General features: G+C 36.8%; 3 protein-coding genes across 3 annotated transcripts; 1 reads left to right on the top strand and 2 right to left on the bottom strand.

The window, feature by feature from the left end:
• Positions 1-11,450: 11,450 nt before the first annotated feature.
• Positions 11,451-15,918, top strand: LOC110610816 (probable L-type lectin-domain containing receptor kinase S.5). Its single transcript, XM_021750896.2, has 2 exons — positions 11,451-13,060; positions 14,820-15,918. Exons 1-2 carry the CDS (start codon positions 11,767-11,769, stop codon positions 15,641-15,643), a joined length of 2,118 nt encoding a protein of 705 aa, XP_021606588.1. The 5' UTR covers positions 11,451-11,766; the 3' UTR covers positions 15,644-15,918.
• A 6,028-nt stretch (positions 15,919-21,946) lies between these two features.
• LOC122723283 lies at positions 21,947-24,151 on the bottom strand. Its single transcript, XM_043955067.1, has 4 exons — positions 23,439-24,151; positions 23,241-23,357; positions 23,014-23,175; positions 21,947-22,604 (listed from the first exon to the last, which is right to left on the bottom strand). Exons 1-4 carry the CDS (start codon positions 24,149-24,151, stop codon positions 21,947-21,949), a joined length of 1,650 nt encoding a protein of 549 aa, XP_043811002.1.
• Positions 24,152-24,249: 98 nt separating this feature from the next.
• Positions 24,250-24,729, bottom strand: LOC110611561. Its single transcript, XM_021751949.1, has one exon. It carries the CDS (start codon positions 24,727-24,729, stop codon positions 24,250-24,252), a length of 480 nt encoding a protein of 159 aa, XP_021607641.1.
• Between the last annotated feature and the right edge of the window lie 2,317 nt (positions 24,730-27,046).

Raw genomic sequence — 27,046 nt, forward strand, 5'->3', positions numbered from 1 at the left:
TTTCGGGGGCAACCTTTGGCAGCCGAAACTGCCTCCACAAGGGGTTCGGCGGCCGAACCTTCCTTCGGCGGCCGAACCTGGTTTTGCCCGAAGGACAGAACCCTGCTCTGTTTCATGCAAACTTTGCCCAAAAACCTACAAACATGCATAGCAACTACTCCCAACTAGCATATACACATATATATGCACAAAGGGGTCTAAAACTACCCTAAAACCCCAAACAAACATAGCACATAACACTTAAACATGCTGGAACACCACAAATCACCAAAACCTCACCTAAACCTAAACATGCATACTACCCATACAAACTACATAAAACCTTTCAAAATCATCAAAGAAGCTCAGGATCTTCACTTACCTCTTACACAACTTGAGGATGAAGGATCCTAACGTGGAGATATGAAGAAAAGCTCTTCCAAAGCTCCAAGCTTCAAACCTTGGTTCTTTTGCTCAAAACCTTCATAAATCACCAAAACTCTTAAAACTCTTGAAAGATTTGATGAAAATCATGGAAAACATGAAAGTCAACGTAGGAGAGGCTGGAACTCACCTCTGGCTGCAAGTGGAGGAGAAATAACCTCCTTCCACCGACCCTTGGCCCTTTTATAGGTGGCTGGCCAGACCACCTTCGGCAGCCGAACGTGAAGCCGCAACCATGCAATGTTCGGCGGCCGAAAGTGACCTTCGGCGGCCGAACCTTTGCATTTCTCCCTTGTTGCTTTTCTTTCAAAACTCAATGCTTTTCACACTTCAAAACATGAAAACAAGTGAAAATACCTTGGAAAACATATGCATTACCCTTCTCGAGGGTTCCGACACCCAAGATTCCACCGGACTACAGGAATTCCGATGCCGGACTCGAGCCGGGTATTACATTCTCCCCCCCTTAAGAACATTCGTCCCCGAATGTCCCTAACACAACATAAACACATAGAAAAGGGGAAAAACTAACCTTAAAACAGATATGGGTATTGCTGGAGCATGGACTCCCGAGTCTCCCAAGTGCACTCTTCTAGGTTGTGGTGGTTCCACAGAACTTTCACCATTGGTATCTCCTTGTTTCTCAGCTTTCTGATCTGGGTGTCAAGGATCCGCACTGGCTGCTCTACATAGGTGAGATCACTTAAGATTTCCACCTCAGGTTCACTAAGAACCTTCTCTGGATCTGACACAAATTTTCTCAACATAGAAACATGGAATACCGGGTGAATTCTTTCCATAGAAGCCGGTAAATCTAGCTTATACGATACAGGCCCGATCTTCTGCAAGATCTCAAAGGGACCAATGTACCGTGGGGCTAGCTTACCCTTCCTTCCAAAGCGAACCACTCCCTTCATCGGAGACACCTTAAGCAATACCATATCCCCCTCCTGGAACTCTATCTGCTTCCTACGGATGTCTGCATAGCTTTTCTGTCTGCTTACAGCTGTTCTGATCCTCTCTCTGATGATAGGCACTAACTTGCTGGTTATCTCAACTAACTCTGGCCCTGCAAGAGTTTTCTCTCCTACCTCTTCCCAGCAAACAGGTGTTCGGCACTTCCTCCCATACAAAGCTTCATAAGGAGCCATCCCTATGCTAGCATGATGGCTGTTGTTGTAGGCAAACTCCACCAGAGGTAGATGCTGCCTCCAAGAACCGCCAAAGTCTAACACACACATTCTCAGCATATCTTCAATGGTCTGGATGGTCCTCTCTGACTGACCGTCTGTCTGTGGATGGAAAGCAGTGCTGAAATCCAACCTTGTGCCCATTTCGTTCTGCAGACTCCGCCAAAACCTGGAGGTGAACTGAGGTCCTCGATCTGATACTATCGACACTGGAACTCCATGCAACCTTACTATCTCATCGACATACACCTGCGCCAACTTGTCTACAGAGTAGTTACTCCTGACTGGAATGAAGTGAGCAGATTTAGTGAGTCTATCCACAATCACCCATATGGAGTCTAGTCTGTTAGACGTCGCCGGTAACCCCACTACAAAATCCATAGCTATGTTCTCCCATTTCCATTCTGGAATCGGCAGTGGGTTAAGCATTCCAGCCGGCTTCTGGTGCTCTAGCTTCACCCTTTGACATGTCTCGCAGGCTGACACAAACTGTGCCACTTCTCTCTTCATTGCTGGCCACCAATACACCTTTCTCAGATCTTGATACATCTTGGTGGCTCCCGGGTGAATACTATACCGCGTATTATGAGCTTCCCTCATAATGTCGGCCTTCAAACTGCTATCATCTGGTACACATAACCTCTTACCGTGCCGAAGAATCCCCTCTCCGTCAAATCTAAACTCTGCACTGTTGCCCGACTGAACAGTCCTGGCAATCTTTACTAACTCGGGGTCTTCGTGCTGTTTCAGAGCCACTTGCTCTAGAAACACTGGTGTCACTCTCATCTGTGCGATCAACGCACCTGTACCAGATAACTGCAACTGTAACCCTTCTTCCACGAGCTTGTAGAAATCCTTCACCACCGGTCTTCTCTCTACTGCAATGTGGGATAAACTGCCAAGTGACTTTCGGCTTAAGGCATCAGCTACAACATTAGCCTTGCCCGGATGATACTGGATCTTACAATCATAATCACTGAGCAATTCTACCCACCGTCTCTGCCTCAAGTTTAACTCTCTCTGACTTAAGATGTGCTGCAGGCTCTTATGATCCGTATAGATCTCACATTTTACCCCATAGAGGTAATGCCTCCACATCTTAAGTGCAAAGATAACAGCTGCCATCTCAAGATCGTGTGTCGGGTAATTCAGCTCGTGCTTCTTCAGCTGTCTAGAAGCATAAGCTATCACTCGGTCATTCTGCATCAACACACAACCTAATCCCACTCGGGATGCATCACAGAACACTGTGAAATCTTCATCACTGATCGGCAGAGCTAACACCGGTGCTGAAGTTAACCGTCTCTTCAACTCTGCAAAACTCTCATCACATTCCTCTGACCACACAAATTTCTGATTCTTTCTGGTCAGTCTGGTCATAGGAGCAGCTATCTTCGAGAAGTCCTGAACGAACCTCCGATAGTAGCCTGCCAAACCCAGAAAACTCTTGATCTCTGTCACTGTAGTGGGTGTAGGCCAGTTGGCTACTGCCTCTACCTTTTTGGGATCTACTGATATACCGTCCTCTGATACAACATGTCCCAAAAAGGAAATGCTCCTTAGCCAGAACTCGCACTTGGAGAACTTGGCATACAAGCCATGCTCTCTCAAGGTTTGCAGCACTATCCGCAGATGCTGGGCATGGTCCTCTGCATTCCTGGAGTACACCAAGATATCATCAATAAAGACGATCACAAAACGATCCAAGTACTCCCTGAAAACCCTGTTCATGAGATCCATGAATGCTGCAGGGGCGTTAGTCAACCCGAACGGCATCACAAGGAACTCATAATGCCCATATCTGGTTCTGAAAGCAGTCTTGGATACATCTCCTTCCCTGATCTTCAACTGATGGTATCCAGATCTCAGATCTATTTTTGAAAAACAACCTGCTCCTGCCAGCTGGTCGAATAGATCATCGATCCTGGGTAATGGATACTTATTTTTGATAGTGACTTTGTTCAACTGTCTGTAGTCGACACAAAGTCTCAGAGGTCCATCCTTCTTTCTGACAAATAATACTGGAGCACCCCAGGGTGAGGTACTCGGGCGGATGAAACCCTTAGCTACCAAATCCTGTAACTGCTCTTTCAACTCTCGCAACTCTGCTGGTGCCATCCTGTAGGGAGGAATAGAGATCGGTCTGGCATTGGGCATCAACTCAATCTCGAACTCTATTTCCCTATCCGGTGGTAGTCCTGGAAGCTCTTCAGGAAACAAATCTGGGAAGTCTCTAACAACTGGTACTGAGGATGGTTCCCTAACCTGACTGTCTAGCTCTCTCACATAAGCTAGGAACCCCTGACACCCCTTCCTTAACATCCTACGAGCCTGGAGGGCTGATATCAAACCCCTAGGTGTCCCTCTCCTGTCTCCTCTGAAGACACACTCTGACCCATCCTGGTCTCTGACACTGACTACCTTGTCTCTACAGTTCAGGGTAGCATCATACGTAGATAACCAATCCATCCCTAGAATGACATCAAAATCTGTCAACTCTAGAACCACCAGGTCAGCTGGAAGGTATCTACCCTCTATGCACACTGGACTGAACCGACAGACTGACTCTGCCAAAGATGGATCACATTTGGGTCCACTGACCCATAGAGGACACTCTAACTCAGACACTATCAGACCCAACCTCTCTGCAGCTCTAGAAGAAATGAAAGAGTGAGAAGCACCGGGGTCCATTAAAGCATACACCTCGGAACACCCAATGATGAGATTACCTGACACCACCGTGTTCGACGTGTCTGCCTCCTGCTGAGTCAGGGTGAAAATCCGTGCTGGGGCTGACGGACCTGCACCTCGGGAACCCATCCCTGATGAAGAGGCTGCCCCTCTTCCTCTTCCTCTACCACTGCTTGGTGGTATGGCTGAAACTACGGGCTGGACTACACTGCCCGTACTCATCTGCTGGGATGGTGCAACCAAAGTCGCCTGAGGACATTCTCGTGCATAATGTCCCTCCTGCCCACATCTATAGCAGGCTGTGGATCCCAACTGACAAGCTCCTCTATGCTGTTTGCCACACCTCTTACACACTGGAAAATCTGCGCCAGAACTGGAGCCACTACTCATTCCCAGACCCGACTTAAGCCTGTTCCAGAACTTGCCTCTCTTTCCTCTGAATTTCTCCCATCTCTTCTTACTTGCACTTACTGTACTCTGTGAGGAGGAACCTGGTTTAACACCAGAAGACTGTGCCTTGACTACACCTTGACTTATGGCACTAGCCTCCATCTTTCTAGCAGCATCCACAATAGAGTGGAAACTTTCCTTCTCCGCATGAAGAATCAAAGAGAAATACCTGGGATGAAGCCTTGTGGCATATCTCTTTGCCTTCTTCTGATCTGTATCATATGCCTGACCGACATATGGCAACAATTCCAGGAACTTATCTGTATATGCATCAACGCTCATCTCCTCCGTCTGTCGCAACTGCTCAAACTCCACAACCTTTAGTTCCCTGGAACTGTCAGGAAAAGCCCATCCAGCAAATTCGTTGGCGAACTCTTCCCATGTCATACTCTCAAGTCTCGGGTCCACATAGTTCTTGAACCATTCTCTCGCTTTCTTACACTTTAACGTGAACCCTGCCATCTCAATGGCTCTACCATCATCTGCTCCCAACTCACTTGTTATCATTCTAACTGCACTGAGATACTCAAAGGGATCATCTCCTGTATTGAATTTAGGAGCATCCAACTTTAAGTACTCGGTCATCTTCACCTTACTTCCCCCTGAAGAACTGGGTTGCTGTGCTTCCACAACAGTGGCTACTGGTTCAGGAGGTGGTGGTGGAGGAACTGGTTCCCTCACTTCAGGCTGTACTGGACTTGGATGAACAGGTGGGGGTGGATACATGTGATATGGTGGATAAAAGGAAGGATAGGGCATATATGGCATGTAGGGTGGATATGGGGCAAAGCTGGAGTAATCCGACGTGCCTCCCATCGGATACTCTGGGCCCTGTGGAAAGGGTGGATAGCCAAACCCCGAGGCCTGCATGCCTCCCTGGGATTCCCCCATACCTTCTTCTGACCTTCCTACACCCATGCTTACATCTCTACTCTGACCCTCTTCCATCACACCTCTTTCTTCTACTGACCTTCCCCCTCTGTTTACTCCTCTCCTGCTCTCGTCAGAAGACCTTCTAGGGTCTCGTGACGTTCCTTCCCTGCTTGACCTGTGAGATCTTGCCCTTGGCAAGGCAGGTGGACGAGCAGCTGTACCCTCACTTACAGGTGGGACTCCAGTCAATCTCGCGGATCGACGAGTTCCTCGCATCTTCACTCTCTGGAAAACAACAAATCACATAACACATCAGCAACACATCAAAAACATGCACATGCATAACTCAGGGCATGGCACATCAGCATATAGACAGGACTAACATCCTATCCTAGTGGACATGTTTTTCCTATGGTGCTTGACCTACTAAACCTCTCTATGAGCCCAACTCTCTCTCTATAGGTCCGACCATGTGAACCTAGGGCTCTGATACCAATCTGTAACAGCCCGGAAACCGAACTGCCACCGGCACTAGGATCCAGATCGACTTAAGGTCGCCGGGACCCGTAGTAAGCCTGCTATCCTGTGTATACCTGTAAAATCCCATACATGATCATACATTTGCTGTAAAACACATAAAACTTTTCTTCATTCCAAGGCTTAACCTGTGCATGCAATCTTTCTATTCTCTACTAATCCCTACTAGAGCTCCTCATGGCCCTAGGCGGATCAAACTCATCATGTTAAGCCTGGTTTTGCTCATACAACAAGAAAGAAACATACATAAACTGATCATGTGACGCTACAAAGGGATTACAAGTCTTATAAGTCAAGCACCATTCTATACATATACACTATCTCTATACAATTACATGTCCACACTAGCTATTACAATACTCTGTACTCTTCCTGTACCCTGCTGAGTTCTCTCTGACCTCTGAACCTGCACAACTAAAGTTAGGGGAGAGGGATGAGCTACGATAGCCCAGTGAGTAGAATAGTAAAATAACAGGTGATAAAACATGCTCTCATGGAATGCAACATATAAGCACATCACCTCGGCCGGACGGATCAAAAATCCCTCTATCTCATCTGGGGTACCTAAGTACCATGTGCCTGGTCCCCGTAGGGCTGTTCCAGGTCTTTGTGTTGTGCCTGGTCCCCGTAGGGCTGTTCCAGGTCTTCCTCTGAGGGCTAATGAATCCTCACGAAGTCCGTGCCGTCTCACATAAGCAATGTACAAGGAGCAATGCCAAGTACAAGGATAAATGCAATGCATCATCTTTGTGTACACTAATGCACTCACCCTATAGCATAGTCATGATGCATGAAGCATGAGAAAATATCAGTTATCATATTAAAACATTAAGTTAAATTCCACTCACCTCTGGTTATCTTTGCACTGACACTGCAGGTTCTGACACTGGACTCACTGCTGATTTCCCTGATTCCTCTGGTCCGTACCTACACAGGTGGACTCAAATGAGGGACCAAACTCACTCAAGAACATCTCTAAGAAACTCCCCAAAAACCCCTCTAAACAAACCTCAAACCTCACATAAACCATGCAAAAGAAAGCTGGACAGGGCACTTTCGGCGGCAGGTTCGGCGGCCGAAACCCCACTCCAGAGACGAAACTCATGCATGTTCGGCGGCACCTTCGGCGGCCGAAGGTCTCGTCCAGAGACGAAACTCACACACTTTCGGCGGCCGAACTCCCTCTTTCGGCGGCCGAAAGGCTCTTTCTAAACCGAAAGCCTAGCTTTCGGGGGCAACCTTTGGCAGCCGAAACTGCCTCCACAAGGGGTTCGGCGGCCGAACCTTCCTTCGGCGGCCGAACCTGGTTTTGCCCGAAGGACAGAACCCTGCTCTGTTTCATGCAAACTTTGCCCAAAAACCTACAAACATGCATAGCAACTACTCCCAACTAGCATATACACATATATATGCACAAAGGGGTCTAAAACTACCCTAAAACCCCAAACAAACATAGCACATAACACTTAAACATGCTGGAACACCACAAATCACCAAAACCTCACCTAAACCTAAACATGCATACTACCCATACAAACTACATAAAACCTTTCAAAATCATCAAAGAAGCTCAGGATCTTCACTTACCTCTTACACAACGTGAGGATGAAGGATCCTAACGTGGAGATATGAAGAAAAGCTCTTCCAAAGCTCCAAGCTTCAAACCTTGGTTCTTTTGCTCAAAACCTTCATAAATCACCAAAACTCTTAAAACTCTTGAAAGATTTGATGAAAATCATGGAAAACATGAAAGTCAACGTAGGAGAGGCTGGAACTCACCTCTGGCTGCAAGTGGAGGAGAAATAACCTCCTTCCACCGACCCTTGGCCCTTTTATAGGTGGCTGGCCAGACCACCTTCGGCAGCCGAACGTGAAGCCGCAACCATGCAATGTTCGGCGGCCGAAAGTGACCTTCGGCGGCCGAACCTTTGCATTTCTCCCTTGTTGCTTTTCTTTCAAAACTCAATGCTTTTCACACTTCAAAACATGAAAACAAGTGAAAATACCTTGGAAAACATATGCATTACCCTTCTCGAGGGTTCCGACACCCAAGATTCCACCGGACTACAGGAATTCCGATGCCGGACTCGAGCCGGGTATTACATATTAATTACAAAGATTCTTTATTAGGATTATTTGAAACTAGTTTAACGAATGGACCAATATATTCAAACTGTTTCCCTAATTTTACAATTTCATTAACAGACCCTCATATAATGAAAATATTGACATTAGACATATTAACACATAATTATAATATGTTAAAAGGATCCCATATTTATGAAATATTTTATAGATTAAATTATAAAATAATGAATACAGGATTATGTCCTAATGCCATTGATCATAATAGACAAACAGGAGAAACAATTTTTTGGGAAATTGACCAAACCAAAACTAATATAAATATACCAAAAGCGATACAATGGAAAGATGTCAGTCTACCAGAAACATGGAAATATCCAGTCAAAACCATGCCAAGTTTACCTGCTAAGGAAAATACATAAATAGATTATATTATTCAAAATAATGATGGAACAGTAGAATTAAAATTTAAAAGATCTAATTCTTTTAGACAAACCACCCCTAGTATATATCAACCATCTAGACATTCCTTAGAATCCTCCCGTAGAAGACATACCATAGATATACAGACAGATACAAGTATATCAGGAGACTCTACTATTCCTAATTACCAAGGACCCTTTGTAGGAGAGACTTCAGGTACCAAACCTGTAGAAGAAACCTTTAATCATCAAACCATACCACAATCTACTACCCAAGGAATAAAAATACAAGAAGGCGTTTTTAGACAAGGACAATTTAGTCAACCTTATGAAGAGAGTACTTTTACAATTAATACCTTAACTCAAACCTTTACAATTGATAAAGACCAAATTCAAGCTGACTACATGTCAGATCAAAACCGGGGGAAAAGGGACATATTTTTACAACTCTATTCCAGAAAAGAGCAAAGTCTACTTAAAAAACAATTCTTTGCTTTTTGTGAACAAGTTGAAAAAACCATACCATTTTTTACATATTTGAAATATTTTCATGAAAATAAATTAAATATATTAGAAAAGAAAATACATAAATGGCACAAAGTAAATAATGATGGTGGACCTAGTGATATAGCCCATGAATGTGAAAAAATAAAATAAAATTACATTAAAAACAAAATAAAAACTTATTTACCTCAATTTAATTAAATTATTTCCTAAAATACTAAACATGATTGTCAAATTAAAATTTTTAATCTTAATTGCCTTATTCAACTTTCACAATTAGTATTTTTTTTTAAATGAAAATTAAAAATTAAAAAAATAAAATTTAAAATTTTTTAAATGTATTTATCATCGGATTAAAATTATAAGTATAATTATCTAAAATTTTTATTTTAATTAAAGATTATTATTTTAATAATATTATAATTTTGAAAAATTTTAATTTTGAAATATTAAATTAGTCATTAGATTTGATAAATTTTTCTATATTATTTATTTATGTATATATTATTTTATGTTTAAGTTATTAATTTTATTAATTCTTAATATTTTTTAAAAGAGAATGTCAAAAAATTAGTTATTTTGTTATTTTATTAGTTATTATTCTGTTAGTAATTAGTGCAATTTAATTCAAATTGTAATGTGGAGTTGTAATATAACCATATTATATTACTTTAAAATGCATTTTAAGTTTATGATTTTAATTAAATTATATATTATTATGTCATAAATATTCATTTGATCATAATATTATATCATAGTATTGGATTTAACATAAAGAATTTACATTGTAGTAGTAAAAATAAAAATAAAAATAAAAATAAAATGAAAAAAGGTGTAGCCTCCCCTCTCTTCCGCTCCCTTTCTCTTCCTATTTTTCTCTCTCCCTCTCTCTTTTTTCTCCCTCTTTCTTTCCATTGGCAACCGCCACTCATTAACCACAACAACAGCTCCATCATTGACAAGAGAAGACCGACGATCATTCCCATCCTTAAACGATGGCGGATGGTGGCAGTAGTGGGTGAAGAGACAAGAAGACTTAGGAGAGAGAGATGCGACGCACCGAAGCTTCTGCACCCAAAATCCAGCGACATTGGATCGAGGTGTTTTTGGCGGTGTTCAGCTCCTGGCTTCATGGGCTTCCTTCTCCGACAATGGCACCTCCAACCTTGACTGAAATCACGAGTTTTAAAGAGAGAGAAAATGGATAGAATTATAACTTTCTAGTCAGATTCCCGCTAATTGGATCGTCATCCAGATGATCCAAGGCCACCTCTAAACTCTCCTCTTGTCGAGAGTATACCGAAAAAATTTTGAAGATGTGAATTATATAAACATATAAATGAGATTTTTTGGAACCACAAAATCTAGTCTGTTTGAATATCCTTAAAATAATCTCTTAAATAATAATTCAATATCATCACTAAAATAGCTTAAATAAATATCAAAATAGTACTTGAATATTATTCAATGCTGATTGCAGACGTGGATTGTTTGGACCAGCCTGTTGTGCAATACTACTGTTGGATTCATGATGCCCAACAAGTGTTTGAGGAAATTTCTCAACCAATTCAGGCGAGAGACTTTCATTGGATTTCTTATAGAATGTCTTAAAAGTTGTTATTGAATACAGATGGTTCTCTTCCCTCTACTGTTGATAGCATTGCATATGGTGGTGATTTAATTCGGAATAGTTTAGATTTATGCAGGGTTGGATTTATGGCTAACTTTGGTGAGACATCAGTTCTAAGAGCTGAATTGTGGGTTATTCTTCAAGGCTTGCAGTTGTCTTGGGACAGTGGATTTCCTTCTGTCAGCATGCTCCTTTGGAGATTAAAGGGATATTGGAAAGAAATTGGTGTATTGATGTTTATCATGTCTATAAAGAGACAAATTTTTGTGCCGACTTCTTATCAACTTTGGCTTTTAACTGTATCAAATGAAACTCAAAGGTTTTGATACCCCTCCATCTGAGCTCTTCTAATTGACAAATAATTATTGAAAAATATATTTTTATTGGATGCAAAATTAAACAATTTTATCTTTGAATTCTATTAATATCAGTATATATATATTTATTAATATTTTGATTTTTTAAATTAAAACTAAGTAATAAAAAAAATAAATTATTTTCCTTTTTCTTTATTTAACACGATCTGCGGATTTGTTTAGTTTCCTCTCTATGAAAAGATAATATAATATAATAAATAAATAAGTTCAACATTCTTTGTTTTTTAACATCGTAACTACTAAATAATAAAAAATAATTTCATTTAAAAGGTTTTACCTACTTTTGGTCCTAGCAAATTAAGTTTATATATATTGAGCATAGCTTGAAATTGCTGACTCTTACTAGGTGAATGGATTGACTTGTTAAACTTTAACCGCTGTAAGCAATCATTCAACTAATCTCTCCCCATAGACCAAGGAATAAACAGCGGAATAATCAAGTTCAAAAATTTTGAAAATGATTAGGAAATTGAATATGAATTTCTCTATATATTCCCTTCTTTACCTCCATTCCCTCTCTATATGCATCTTCTTTCTTCTTCTTCTTCTTCTTCTTCTTCTTCCTCTATCAATCAATTTCTCTAATGGGTATACAAATTCCAATTACTTATTGGATTTCACTGGTAATCCTCTCCAAGCTGGTGTTTCTAGCTTCAGCGTCTGCGTTTGCTTCTGCTTCTGCTTCTGCTGCTGAGCAAACTAAATTCACATATCCAAGTTTTCCCAAGGAGAATTCGAATTTCTTGAAGCTTGAAGGCAATTCTTCCATCTACAACGAAGCTCTTCAACTGACTCCTGAGTCTCTCAACGAAGCTTTCTATCGGACCCACATCAACAAGTCCGGCAGAATCTTTTATCCTCAACCTTTCAGGCTCTGGTCTTCATCGTCTGCTTCAATATTGGCCTCCTTCAACACTAACTTCGTCATCAACATTTACAGGAAATCAGAATGGGAAGCAGGCCATGGCTTGACTTTTCTTATAGCTCCAAATTCCAGCATTCCATTACACAGCCATGGTCAATGGCTTGGCCTCACAAATTCTTCCACAGATTCTAACCCTGAAAACCACTTTGTAGCAATAGAATTCGATACCCAGAAGCAAGATGATGTTGATGATTTAGATGGAGATCATATTGGGATTGATGTCAACTCCATCAGATCAGAAAAAACAGTCTCCCTTGATAAATACAATCTCACACTGTCTCCTCCACCTCCAGGTGCTAATTACAGCATCTGGGTTGATTACAATGGCACCAACAAAATCATGCAGGTTTACATTGCTAAAGAAGGAAATTCAAAGCCAGAAGAGCCTGCTTTAAGCCACAACATAGATCTGAAACAGCACCTGAAACAAGATTCTTATTTCGGGTTTTCGGCTTCAACAGGCGATCCACAGATTGAATTGAACTGTGTGCTGAAATGGGATTTTCAGATAGATAAAATCCCTGAAGATGAAGATGAAAAATCATGGTGGAAGATTGTTGTTGGAGCTGGCGTTCCAGCAGCAACTGTAGCAATTATAACAGTTGTATATGGATTTGTGAGAAAGAGGAGACAATCATCATCATCATCAGCTTCTTCAAGATCAGGAGCTGCAGGTGGAGCAGAAGAATTTGGAAAGCTGAAATGGTTGCCTGGAATGCCGAGGGAATTCAAGTACAAAGAATTGAAAAAGGCTACCAATAATTTCCATGAAAGTATGAAGCTTGGAGAAGGAGGATTTGGGATAGTTTATAAAGGTGTGCTCCATGAAAATAGCAGTGAAGATATTGCTGTGAAGAAATTTTCCAGAGATAGTATTAAAGGAAAAGATGATTTTCTTGCTGAACTCACCATCATTCATCGTCTTCGCCACAAGAATCTTGTTCGTTTAGTAGGTAATTACTATTCCTTTTTTTTTTCTTTTACAAACTTCATTATTTTCAATTATTTTCATGGATTTGAATCTATAGATTTATAAATTCCCATCAAATATATTGAAAGTTTTTTTTTTTTTTGAAAAAAAAAAATTGCATACGAACTTAGATTTTAATTAGATGGGATAAATATAAATACTGGGAAAAATTAAGGATTTAAAATAAAAATTTAGGATAAAAAATTACTTTGCATTGAGGTCTTGAAAACTTCAAAAATTACCCTCTTTTGCAATTAAGAATTCAATTCTTTTGAAATTAAGAATTCAATTTTTTTTTCTCATAATTTTCTTGTTTAGAACGAAAAATTTTAATTTTTTTTAATTTAAAAAATTTTTATCCTAAAAAAAAATTAAATTCATACATAATTTTTTAAAAATTCATTAAAAATTTTTTTTTATAAAATAAATTATCGTACACCAAAGACTTTTAGATTATTGTGTCTTTAGGAAATTTATTATCTCTATAATTTTTAAACACAATTAAAAGATTTCTTACTATTCTAAATTCAACTATTTAATCTTTCTATTATCTGTATTATGCATTCGATTAACATCATAAATGTCTTTTTAAATTTAATCCCTAGTGTTTTAATTGAGTTTTAAGAGCTACAGGATGAATTGATAAATTTTTAAAAGTTGAGGGAGATAATAGTAATTCACCTTCATAATATTAAAAGCAAAAGACATAGAAGACTTTCTGTAAGGAAAGGTCAACAAACCGAGTTTCCGAATCTTGCTTTTGTCTAAATTAGTCCGGTATGGTTTGAAATGATTTCACATTGAAATTAGTTTGTCTCATTTCAAAGGTAGAAATCAAAATTTTAGTATAGATTTGATTGAGGTGATTTTGATTAAATTAAATGACTGAATTTTTTTTTTGTAAAAAAAATTCTGATTTTGATTCAAAACAACCCACTTTGATCAATTGATTTGATGTAATTTTAATTTGGAATCAAATCGTGACCAGTTCTAAAGTCCTCGATTTTTATTCTTTATCTATTTCAATTTCAATTCTTTGTGTTTCCTAGAAATTATTCTCCTCCTCTCCTCTTTTCTTTGAACTTCCTGATTGAAACAAGTCTTAATTTAGAATTTTTATCATTTTTACAAGTCATGGTTTTTAATTTAAAACGTTGTCGTATAATTCTTTTATTATTCTATAGATTTTGAAAATATATAATTTTTTTTAACATCAAATCATAAATATGTACGAAATCATGACAATCCCTTGTCTAAAGAGAAACCAATCATGAAAAAAAGAGCACTAATCATGGAAAAGTGAACCAATCATGGACCTGTTTTCACCATTTTTAAAATTGTTTTTTAATTTATAGATGCATATTTAACTTTTTTTTTATTAAATAAAGACTTCTAGAAACAACTTTATCCACCCATGAATTTTTTTAAAGTAAAATTACCATGTAAAAGTCATTGAGTTCAAATTACATTATAATACAATAAAAAAAAAACTTTCACCACTTATAAAGATTCATAGATTCAATACAGTAATATAAAAAAAAATTTAACTAAATTTAATACGATGATAATTATATTCGAATAAATTTAATAAATCTCTTATTCTATTCAAGCTACTTAATTTCCATTTAAAATAAAAATTAATTGTTAGTCTTTGAAGTGTTTTTTTTTTTTACCAACACATTGTAGTGTGATTGTCTGGAGCAAAGAATAATTTCCATATTCTCTAATACATTATTTTTCAGGATGGTGCTATGAGAAGGGGAAGCTTCTTCTAGTTTATGATTTTATGCCAAACGGCAGCCTGGAGAAGCATCTCTACGATGCTTCACTGCCGGAAACGCTGAACTGGAGTCGGCGACACAAGGTGCTGGAAGGAACAGCATCTGCATTACATTACCTCCACAATGAATATGATCAAAAGGTCATTCACAGAGATCTCAAAGCCAGCAACATCCTCCTTGACAAGGACTTCAACGCTCGGCTAGGTGATTTCGGCCTTGCCAGAGCCCTGGAGAATGAAAGAAACTCTTACGCTGAGCTAGGACTCGGCGGAGTTGCAGGCACAATGGGCTACGTTGCTCCAGAATGCTTCCACACAGGAAGGGCTACGCCTGAATCTGACGTATTTGGCTTTGGGGCTGTGGTCCTCGAAGTTGTGTGCGGCAAAGGTCCTGGAACCAAGATCCATCACAATCAACATCTGTATTCGTTGGTGGATTGGGTCTGGATGCTCCACCGTGAAGGGCGGATTCAAGAGGCTGTTGATGAAAGACTCAAGAATGAGTTTGTGGAAAGCGAAGCGAAGAGCCTGTTACTTATGGGGTTGGCTTGTTCACATCCTATAGACAGTGAAAGGCCTAAAACGCAGGCCATTGTTCAGATTATATGTGGAGCTTTGCCTGCGCCTCAAGTTCCTCCATTTAAGCCTGTCTTCACTTGGCCTTCCATGAATGACACTGGCAACTTCGACAGTTCCCTCTCTGGAATCTCACTTTCTTCTCAAAGTAGTGGCAGAACAAAAAGTCTGACAATGTTGCAGAGGACATCATCTAATCTCCCAGTGTAATTAAGGCATTGTGCAGCTGGAGACATGGAGCCTAATCACTGATAAAAACGTGAGAGTTTCTGCAGAATTAAGCATGTCTTACAATGGGATTGCTTTTTATCAATACCCATTTGTTTTGCTTGTCTGATGATCTCGTGCATGATGGCACTTCCATGAATTTTCTGTACATCAGTCTCTCAGTGTTCTACATCGATCAGGTTCTTGAAACCCACTACTGTTTATGTTTCAAACTAGAGGTATGCAATTCTGGTTCTAATTTGGGGTTTGGCTAAGAACCAAAATCTAACAAAACTTTGATATGGTTTCAGTTGTTTTGATTTTGGTTCATTTTTTAACCAATTCCAACTTGGATTTCAATTGTTAAACAATTTTATGCATTTGTTATCAAAAGTTACCCTTAATATCATTTAATCTTCAAAGTTGATCGTTCATATATATTATAAATAACTATATTATAATAATTTAATCCGTAAGTATATTAAATTTGATCTTCAAAGTTGGACATTAGTATACAAATAAATAATTATATTGTAATAATTTAATTTGTAAATATATTACATTTGATGTAAATGGTAATTAATTGAGCAGATATTTCATTTTGAGAGGTTAAAATTTCGTGAGTGAAAATAAGTTTAATGGGCTCCATGAGAAATTGTAAATTAAAAATGTCGTTTTTGGGTTAGACTCGAGATATATATACTTCGATCATTTTGACACTCCTATGCCATATCTATCGGATTGAGCATAATATTTTTATACAGATATATCAAGCGGTTTATTAGTAATAAATAGTTGACCTATAAATATGAATTTAATTAGTTCATACTTTTATTTTGGACGGTTGACCTATAAATGCGAATTTAACTAGTTCACACCTTTATTTATTGTGGGCATTAAGTCAGTCTATTTTACTACACATATATTTATAATCCGATGATATACTAAAAAGATAGTATGTAAGAGGTCAGTCTTATATACTTGATTTTATCCGGTCATTTTCAATTCACCTATATTGGGTGGCTCCATTCGGTCACTATAATCAATTATGTCCATTTTCAATATTTTATTGTGGTACGAGTATTAAAGGGATTTGTTCATTTATTTTAAATTTTAATAAAATTAGAGGCGTTCATAGTTTGATTTTTCTATTTCATAAATAGAACTTTTAAAAATTTGAGAAGTTCATAAAAAGTTTTTAAATTTTATGACGTGTTGTGATATTAACACATGCGATTATTTAAATGTTATCAAAATCTATAATATTTCAGTAATAATAAAAATATATATATATATATATATAATTGGTTTCACTTGGGTTCTTATTCTGCATGGGACAAGTTTTATTTCGGTGTCAATACGATTATTCCCGAAGAAACAAAACAAGCCAAAATAAGTTTACTTCAATGTGGTCCATACGATTTGAAACTCCAAAAATTTTCATTCTCTTTTCTTTTTATTTTTCCTCTGTTGGACACCCTTTTGAATTTTCTTTTTTGAGATGATGCATCTTGATGGTGAGATTTCAATACTTACATGTTTCTATAATTATATGTGCATATAGTTTCGGTATCTCATTATTTTTTTTTAGAAATGGAAATTAAAAATTAAGGAGTAAAATCTGAAATCTCTCAAATTTATTTAAATACATTTATCACCATATTAAACTTATAAACACCTCATTATTTATAATTATATATTTTGATGATCCGATTTATTTTAAATAAAAAAAATATTTATTAAATAAAATTGATGCAAATCAGCTGAATATTCGAAAAATCAAAAATTTATATGGTTTGAATTCGATTTTTTAAATCGAATCATTCTTTTTTTCAATTGAAAAAAAAAAAAGAAAAAAATTGTTTGGATACATTGAATGTCGGTCACCATATGGACCAATTTTCTTCCTTATTAATTTTCAATTGTCATGATATAGAGAAATTTTTGCCTGAATTCTTGTGAATCTCACTATGAATTCACTTAAGCCTGATTTAGGTAAGTTTTTATTTATTATATATACGTATTTTTTAATTTTTTTAAATTATGTTTTCATAAATCAATTAATAATTACTAATAATTAAAATAATTAAAAACATAATAATTACAATTTAAATAAATAATATTATTAAAACCATTTTTATTAATTAAATTATATCATTACATAATTGTATTTTATTATCTCTTATCAAGTAAATTTTTGTGTTTATTGTTTTATATAATTTTAATGTAGTAATATTTGTTTTTCATTTATTATTATAAAATTTTAATTGTAAGCTTTTATTATTATTATATAATTAAATGACACAGGTAGTTATATATTCTATTAATTTTTTTGCCAATATAAAATAATACACTCATTAAAATTAAAAATTAATATTTCTCATTATAACTTTTTTCCTTTTTTTTTTCAAAATTTTGAAAGTTATTACAAGTACAGTATTATACTTGTTAATGAATCAGTGAACAAAATTTTTCCTTTAAATTAATTTGTTAAAAATTGTAGATACTATTTATTTTATTGTTGCATGCCCGAAAAATTGAAAATAAAAAAAATGAGAAATGCATATTTATTCTTTACTTTTTCATTTACATTTTAATCAAATTTATTTTAATTTAATTTCAATTTAACACTACACAATAGTTTTCGTTTCAATTTCAATCCCTTTTATATTCATTTAAATTAATCATTAAATTTTAAATTTTATCAATTCATCATCTCATTTTTAACCTTTAATGTTTAACAACCTAACTTATTATTTAAATTTTATCTCAATTTTTTAAATTTTAATAAAATTTATTGTAAATTTAAATTTTAATTAAATTATCAAAACTGAAAAAATCTGCATCACCTATAAATTTGAACCTCCATCGCATGCCCAGCCCTCGCGTCCTCATGCCCTTATCGTGCTCTCCATCTCTCAACCTTAATTTCTCTAGCCACCAGGCCAGTCATGCTCTCCATTTTTTTTAGAGTTAAAAATTGAGATAATTACAAATGGAATTGCAAATATAATACTTATTTGCAAATTACAAATGAATTTCCAAATAAATATCCTGTTTAGTGATATAAATGAAAACCTTTTGTGTATTCAAAAATCATTTTCCAATCCGTTTGAAATTAAATTATAAATGGGATTTATAGAAATCAAACGTCTTCTAATTTTTTTAAATAAAACTATTATATTAATAAAATTCCATCAAACAAAGAGGGATACTATCTCAAACAGATAGATGATTATATCTAATAGATTCTCTAGTTAAAATATGAGCAGTCAGAATGATATGACGACGAATCTATCTAACAGAAATATCAGAGTCTAATAAAGATTCACAATCATTCAAAATCAAACACAGTTCAAAAATGTTTAAATGTGGATACTGAAAAGTTTGAATTACTTAAAACAGTTTATAAGAATGCAGTCATTAAAAAGCAAAAATTCTATCGCAAAGAATAAACAATGATGGAGAGCTAAAGTTTCAACAATTACCGGTATACCATTACATTCCGAGAAACCAGAAACACCATGTTGAAATATACCCTCAGAATTTTCCACAACAAAATCATAGCCAATAAAATCTTGAGTTTGAAACAAAACCCCATCAACTTGACAAAACCAACTGAAATTGTCCAAACTTGAAGATGACGCACGAATTTGGAGAGGAATGGCTTCAGGATTACGAGTAAGGTTGGAGGAATAAAACAAGTTGCTGCCCTAATATAAAGTATTAGTGGTATTTCTATGCAAAGCACCAACACGTTGAGCAACTTTCCAATCCAAGATATGATGCATGACGTATTTCACAAGGTGAACTGCTAAATTTTGCACCTGATTCCATAATAATGAATTCCTTACTGACCATAATCTTTATGCACGGACCATTACAAAGGTTTTCCGAACATTGTCTTGAGACTTCAAAATTTGCAGTAAAAAATGGAATTCTGGAAGCTCTAGCTTAAACTTGTGAGATTGAGAAGGGCAATGAAACTATTGTGAGATTCAGCAAAGACCCACTATAGTCCAGCTAGATCTAATGTGCCAGTACTTGACAGCTTTGTGCATTTCTCAATATGAAAGAATCACCATAGTTCATGCTTGCCTTTGACAAGATCTAAATCTAATTATAAACATTAAAGTTTATGATGGTTTTCAATAATCTAATTATTAAAATTAAAGTTTATGATGGTTTGCAATGAATGGCATCCATCCTTAATGGGTTTGTACCATAATACAACCACACAGATCTATGTAGATATGATAACATCAAAAAGGACCAGCTAGGTTTCTTCAAATACTAAAACTTTAATATGTTGAAGTAAATAATATGTTGTTTATGTTTTATTCCTCTTAGTGTAGTCAAATTTCAATCAGGAGGTAAATGGCATACATGAATTCGTTTGTGAAGGACAGACAAAAGGGAAAGTCACATATCTAAAAAAAAAAAAACATGAAATTAGCATATTAAACACACTGAAAATGACAAAACTACAATACCATAAATACCCGTCCAAAGGGCAAATGAGATGGGAAAGAGATTCTAAAAGTATGAAAAGTTTGCTTGCCCACTTTGGCTGGCAAGCAAACAAAAACCAGCAAATTGGCAAAAGTGCCAAAAATTCCATGGCATTCTGAAAGCTCTGGCTTAAACTTGTGAGATTGAGAAGGGCAATGAAACTATTCTGAGATTCAGCAAAGACCCACTACAGTCTAGCTAGATCTAATATGCCAGTACTTGACAGCTCTATAACTTTCTCAATCTGAAAGAATCACCATATTCTATGTTTGACAAGATCTGAATCTAATTATTGAAACTAAAGTTTATGATGGTTTTCCATGAATGGCATCCATCCTTAATGGGTTTGGTGCGCCCATGAGCTTTATGTTTAATACATTTCTGACATGCACAATGTTATACTCCAAAATCTAAGTTAGACTAGGGCAATACCAAGTAAGGTTACAGTAACGGCGCAAAGAGGAAGGCAAGGCAAGCCAACGGCAAACCACAGCAGTAACAACACAAAAGAAAAAGCTAGCTAGGACAACAGCCCTGCACAATAAAGGATGAGAAGTCAGCAAGGAACTAGAGAAGAAAGACAAAAAAAAAAAGAAAACATCATGGAAAGATAGGAAAAGAAAGCAGAAGAACCATAGAAGAACAACCTGAAAGAAAACTATGCAGATAAAAGAAATGATATTTGCTATTTATAGGAAAAAATGAGCCTGCAAACTTTGAATCTCTTAGGAAATCCTGTAATCAGGATGATATCTTGCCAAATATAGAACTAATTAATGAAATCTGGAGAGACAGATGCTTAGTATGTAACTAAAAAAAGTAATAAATTGATATTAAATAATCGGTTAACAATCAAATCCATTAAAGAAGCTAATGATGTTCTGAATAATAATGAATGAGCATTTAGATATCGTATATGATAAACCACCAATCACGGAACACAAATTAAATGGATATAATTTTTTGGATTGGAGTAAGACTATCTGTATTTATTTACAAAATATTGAAATGGATGATCATCTTACCAAGGATCCTCCAACTGATGAAACTCGTAGAGATTGGATAAGGGATGATGCTCGTTTGTTTTTGCAGATTCGAAATTCTATTCATAGTGAGGTGATTAGTCTTATTAATCACTGTGAATTTGTTAAAGAATTAATGGAGTACTTGGAATTTCTATATTGTGGCAAAGGGAGTATTTTCCGTATTTATGATGTGTATAAGGCATTTTATCGAGCTGAGAAAAATGATAGAACTTTGACATCCTATTTTATGGATTTTAAAAGAGTTTATGAAGAACTTAATGTATTGGTGCCTTTTAGTACAGATGTGAAAACTCAACAAGAGCAAATGGCTGTTATGAGCTTTCTTGCAGGTCTCCCTCTGGGGTTTGAGACAGCTAAATCTCATATTCTTTCTGACTCTGAAATATCATCGTTACATGATGTGTTCACTAGGGTATTGCGTACAGAATCTCCAATTCCTTCACACCCCACTAGTGCCCTTGTTAGCCGCAATAACAGTGGCAGACAAAATAACAAAGGTGCGCAAAGGGGAGGTTTTAATAGTGGTAAAGAATCTTAGCGTTCTGGGGAAATAGGTTCTACTTCTGACTCAGGAGGAATCATTTGTTATTACTGCCGCGAACCTGGACATACTAAGAAGACATATCAAAAACTACAGAATAAGAATTAGCGCACATAAATGACGCATATGGCAGTTGAGGCCCCTTCAGATCAGGGGATTTTGATATCTGCAAAAAATTATCATTAGGCTACAAATCTCCCACTCCCCCTAACCTCCAAACTTTCTTGGACACATGACAATGCAACAAAATATGATTGACACTTTCATCTTCATGGCACCAAGAACATCTAGCATCCACCCCTTTTGCCTTAAATTATCCTTTGTAGGCAATATATTTCTACAAACTCTCCAACAGAAATTCTTCACTTTTGGAGGAACCGAAACATTCCATAAACTAGTCCATAACTCACCCCCCACATTAAAAGATGATCTTCCTAGCAAGTCCATATACATAAAGTATGCGGACTTCACCGTATACACACCTCTTTTATCAAAGTGCCACAAGAAGGAATCTTCCTTATTGGTAATACTAATAGGAATACTAATAATAGCCCTGAAATCTCTTGGAGAAAAAAGCTTCATTAAAAAAGCAATGTTCCAAACCCTCCCATTACCTTCAAAAAGATCACAAACACACAAATGTGGTTCAATAAAATCGGGGCCATCATCTGCAAAAAAAATATCCTCCTTAGAAATCCAAGGAGCTGAAGCCACTAAAACCTTCTCTCCATTATCCACTCTCCACCTTGTAACCCTTCGAATCAACTCCCTTGATGCCATCACACTTTTCCAAACAAAGTTAGCACCATTACTTACATTGACGGAAAATAAATCACCATTTGGAAAGTACTTTGCTTTAAACACTCTATAACAAAGAGTATTAGGATTTGTTAAGAACCTCCACAGTTGTTTGCCAAGTAAAGACAAATTAAAACTCCTAAAGTCCTGAAACCCCATACCCCCCTCCTTCTTTCTACTACACATCTCCCACTCTAGCCAATTAATACCCCTCCGCCCTTCTCTTTTACCCCCCACCAAAAACCATTGACCATTCTATGCAATTCTTCAAAATAGTAATGGGAATCAAAAAAATATTCATGCAATATACAGGTATAGCTTGCAACACAGATTTTATGAGAACCTCCCTGCCTGCTCTAGATAGGAATCAGCTGCTCCATGAATTAATCCTCTTCCACATTCTTTCTTTCAGAAAATCGAAAATTGCTTTTTTGTTCCTCCTAATAAGAGAAGGTAATCCCAGGTAGGAAATATGCCTCAATGGTGAATGAACATCCAGGATATTACTGATATTAGACCTTACAGAGGAGACTATATTGGGACTGAAGAAAATGCTAGATTTGTTAAAGTTCACCACTTGTCCAAAAGCAGCCGCATAGGTATTGAGAATAGATTTAATATTATCTGCTTCATTCAGTCTAGCATTAAAAAATAGCAGAGAATCATCTGCAGAAAATAAATGTGAGATCTTTGGGCATCTAACACCTGCCCTACAGCCTTGCAACCAGCCCCTAGATTCAGCATCTTTAAGTAGTAACGATAAGCCTTCCGCACACACCAAATAGAGATACGGAGAAATAGGATCCCCTGTCGAAGACCTCTACCAGGCACAATAGGACCAATCCAATCAATATTAAAATTGATATTGTAAAAAACTTTCAAAAAGCACATAGTCAACTACCTAATCCATTGAGTAGAAAAACCAAATCGTTCCAGCATGCCTTTTAGAAACTCCCACTCTACCATATCATAAGCCTTAGAAATATCAATTTTAAGTGCACAATTACCATAATTTCTACCCTTATTAATTTTCATATTGTGAATCATTTCAAACGCAACTATAATATTATCGGTAATCAACCGATGAGGGATAAAGGCAGACTGATTCTTAGAGATAATCATAAGAAGGACCCTTTTAAATTTATTCGCTAAAACTTTAGCCACAATCTTATATAACACATTACATAACGCAATTGGACGAAAGTTTTTAACAGTTTCAGGACTATCCATTTTAGGGATCAAAACAATCAATGTTTCAGAAAGAGAAGGAAAAATACATTGTTGAAGCCATAGGCGACAACCATCGGAAACATCATTGCCAATCAAGTGCCAAAATCTCTGGTAAAATACAGGATTTAACCCATCCGGCCCAAGTGCATTGTCTGGATGCATCTGAAAAAGAGTAGCTCTAAATTCTTCATTAGAAAAGGGAGCACAAAGATCAGCATTATCGGCATCACTAATCAAGAGCAGCACCAACTCAAAAACCTGTTCACAATCCATAGAACCGCCATAAAAAATAGACTGAAAATAATGCAGAACATGATTTTTAATTTCCTGCTCATCCTCAATCCAGGTAACCGAGGACTCCTTTAATTTAGTAATACGGTTCATTCTTCGTCTACCATTAATTTATGCATGAAAAATTTTGTATTTCGATCCCTATTTTTAAGCCAAAAGCACTTTGCCTGCTGTTTAAGTCTAGCTTCTTCCTACTCAAGGAGATGATTCCAATCTTCCTTTAAAGAGGCGTGAGAAATAGTATTGGGACTATTATCCAATAATCTTTGTATAATCTTCTTCTTTTGCCAAAACTCTCTATTTCTACTCTTACCCCACAACGAAAGAGCAGAAACTAAATCATCACGTTTCATCAAAAGGTTGCATGGTATAGAATTAACCCATGCTCCTTTAACAACCTCAACCAGACCCTTATCACATAACCATGCATTATCAAATCGAAATCTCCTTCTATCTCCCCTATTATCCTTAGGAGCTATATTAATCACCAACGATTTGTGATCCGATCTAGGAACATGAATAACCGAGCAGACAACATTAGTGAATTTATGAGCCCAATCCTCAGTAGCAAGGGCTCTATCAAGCTTCTCTCTAACCAGATTATTCGACTCTCTGTCCTTCTCCCATGTGAAGAAAGAGCCAACAGTGGGTATTTGAACAAAGCCAACCATAGATCAACAAAGCAAACCCCACTCATAAGCTCAAGATCCACAAGAAAGACAAAAACTATACCAACTAATGAGGAGCCATCAAAGTGAAGCAGGCTCAACATAGGGTCACAGGTTTCCTCTGCCACGAAGGATAGAGAAGCCTCGTAGCCAAAGTGACTCGCGGTTGTCGAAGCCAGTAAAAAATAACCTTCTTGGTTATCAACAATTTACAACTGCAGATAGTGGTGAAGGATCGAATCCACAGAGAATTGATTACCTATTTATTTTTCTCAACAAGACCAATAAACTGAAACAATGAGATAAACAAAAAATGAGATAAACTGAAAGCGGAATAAAAATAAATTGCAGTAAAGTAAAATGGGGGGTTTGAGATTGATTTGATTAATAAACTACTAAAAGCAAATAAAATAAGCGAATAATAAAATAAAAGAGAAATAAATAATAAGAAAGCTCTAGTTGAAGTATTGTATCCACTTTAGTCATTGGGATTGATCACAAACACTTTGTTCTTTTGGGTTGATTCAATAGATTAGTTATGGGGATGGAAGACGCTTCTCACCACCATTATCTCTCCTTATAATTAAACCAATTAGGGAACGTCCTCTAATTAATTACTAATTAACAAATTGCCAAGGAACGTCCTTGGGCCTTAGGCATCAAAACAATTGTCAATTGCATTAAGAAATAGAGAGATCCAATCCTAGCTACCCAAACGTATGGAGATAACGCTAGATCAAACAATTTCCTTGGGTTTTATCCCAAGTGTTCTCATGTAAGAATAATCCAAGCAATTACGGACTTAAATTATTCAAACTAACAAATAATTATTTTGCAATCAAAAATCAACGTAGATCTCAATAACAAAATAATATGAGAATTAAATATGAAATTGTATGAATATTGAATTCCCAAAATTAAACAATATTTGATCAAGTCTCACAACCCATTAAACAACTAAAGCTTCAACCAATATTCAACTAGATGAAAAGATTTCAGCCTCTCATGGCTGAAACAAAACCAAAAATAAAAGAAAAGAAGAAAGGTAGAAGAAGAAATGTGAATTTCGTAGGTGTCTCCCAAGGGAGCTTAAGGGGCATGTAGAGGCTCCTTATGTGGCTTTTTATAGTTGAAAAGTGTTGTCCTAGGTCATACTTACTGCCCAAGAAGTATTTTCTACTCAAGTTGTGTCTGAAAAGGAAAGAATCACGTTTTTCGGCTTCAAAAGGAAGGCTGCGCGCGAATGCTTTGCGGAAGGAAGTTGGTGCCCGCGGTTTGGTCTCTGAAAGGGAAGGAGGCGCAAATTGTGCTTCCTAAATAAGTTTAGATGCTGACCTTGCTTCCTAATTAGTGTAGAGGCTGCCCAAGGTGCTGCCCAAGCTCAACTTGTTGCCCAAGTTGTTGCAGAAAAGGAAGGTGGCGCGCAGATAGCTCTCAGAAGAGGAAAGCGCGCAGATTGTTTCTGAATAGGAAGGATGCACGAATTTTGGTCTTCAAAAGGGAAGACATGCTGTCCATACATTCCTTTTTAGGTGGAACCTCTTTTGAAATTCGAATGTTGAACGCAGAAGAGGAAGAGCATCTCTTTGAGATCTTGCTGCCTAAATAGGAAGATATGACTGCAGCAGTGTGTGCACATTTTTGAACAAGGAAAGAAAGATCTGCGATTTAAATTTCAAATAATCTTCTGACTGAGCTTTCCTTGTTTGCTTTTGCTTCTGCACTTTCCTCATTTGAAAACTTTCCTTTTCTAAAAACTTTCTTTATTTGGAAACTTTCCTTATTTGGCACTTTTTGGCAGTTTTAAGAGCATTTTCTCCAGATTATCTCTTTACACCTAATATCTGCAAAACATAATTAAAACCACAAAATTAAGCAGAAAAGATGTAAATAAACATCAAGAATATAATGATAAAATGGACTAAAATATGCTCTATCAAATACCCCCACACCTACCTTTTTGCTTGTCCTCAAGCAAATAAACATAGTCAAATAAGCTTTCTTTGCTACTTGATCCTTATTTCCACTTAAACTCTTACTCTAGACACCTATTTTGAATCATTGCAGTGAAGAATACATGTATGAAGATTACTCACCTTCTTTCATTGTTTCCTTTTACTTACCATGGCTAGGATCTGTTTTCCTCAAGAGAGACCATACATGCACATTATTTGTTAAGACTTTTTCTAGCTTTCAGAGTGACTTGCCCTTACCTTGAAGTACTTTATTCAGACTTTTGCACTTTAGATCTTACTTGAAAAAATCACCAACCTTTTTACGTGAAGGTACATATTTGTGATACCCACCCCCAATTACTCAG

Source organism: Manihot esculenta, chromosome 3 (genome assembly GCF_001659605.2).
Source record: "Manihot esculenta cultivar AM560-2 chromosome 3, M.esculenta_v8, whole genome shotgun sequence".
Lineage (NCBI taxonomy): Eukaryota > Viridiplantae > Streptophyta > Magnoliopsida > Malpighiales > Euphorbiaceae > Manihot > Manihot esculenta.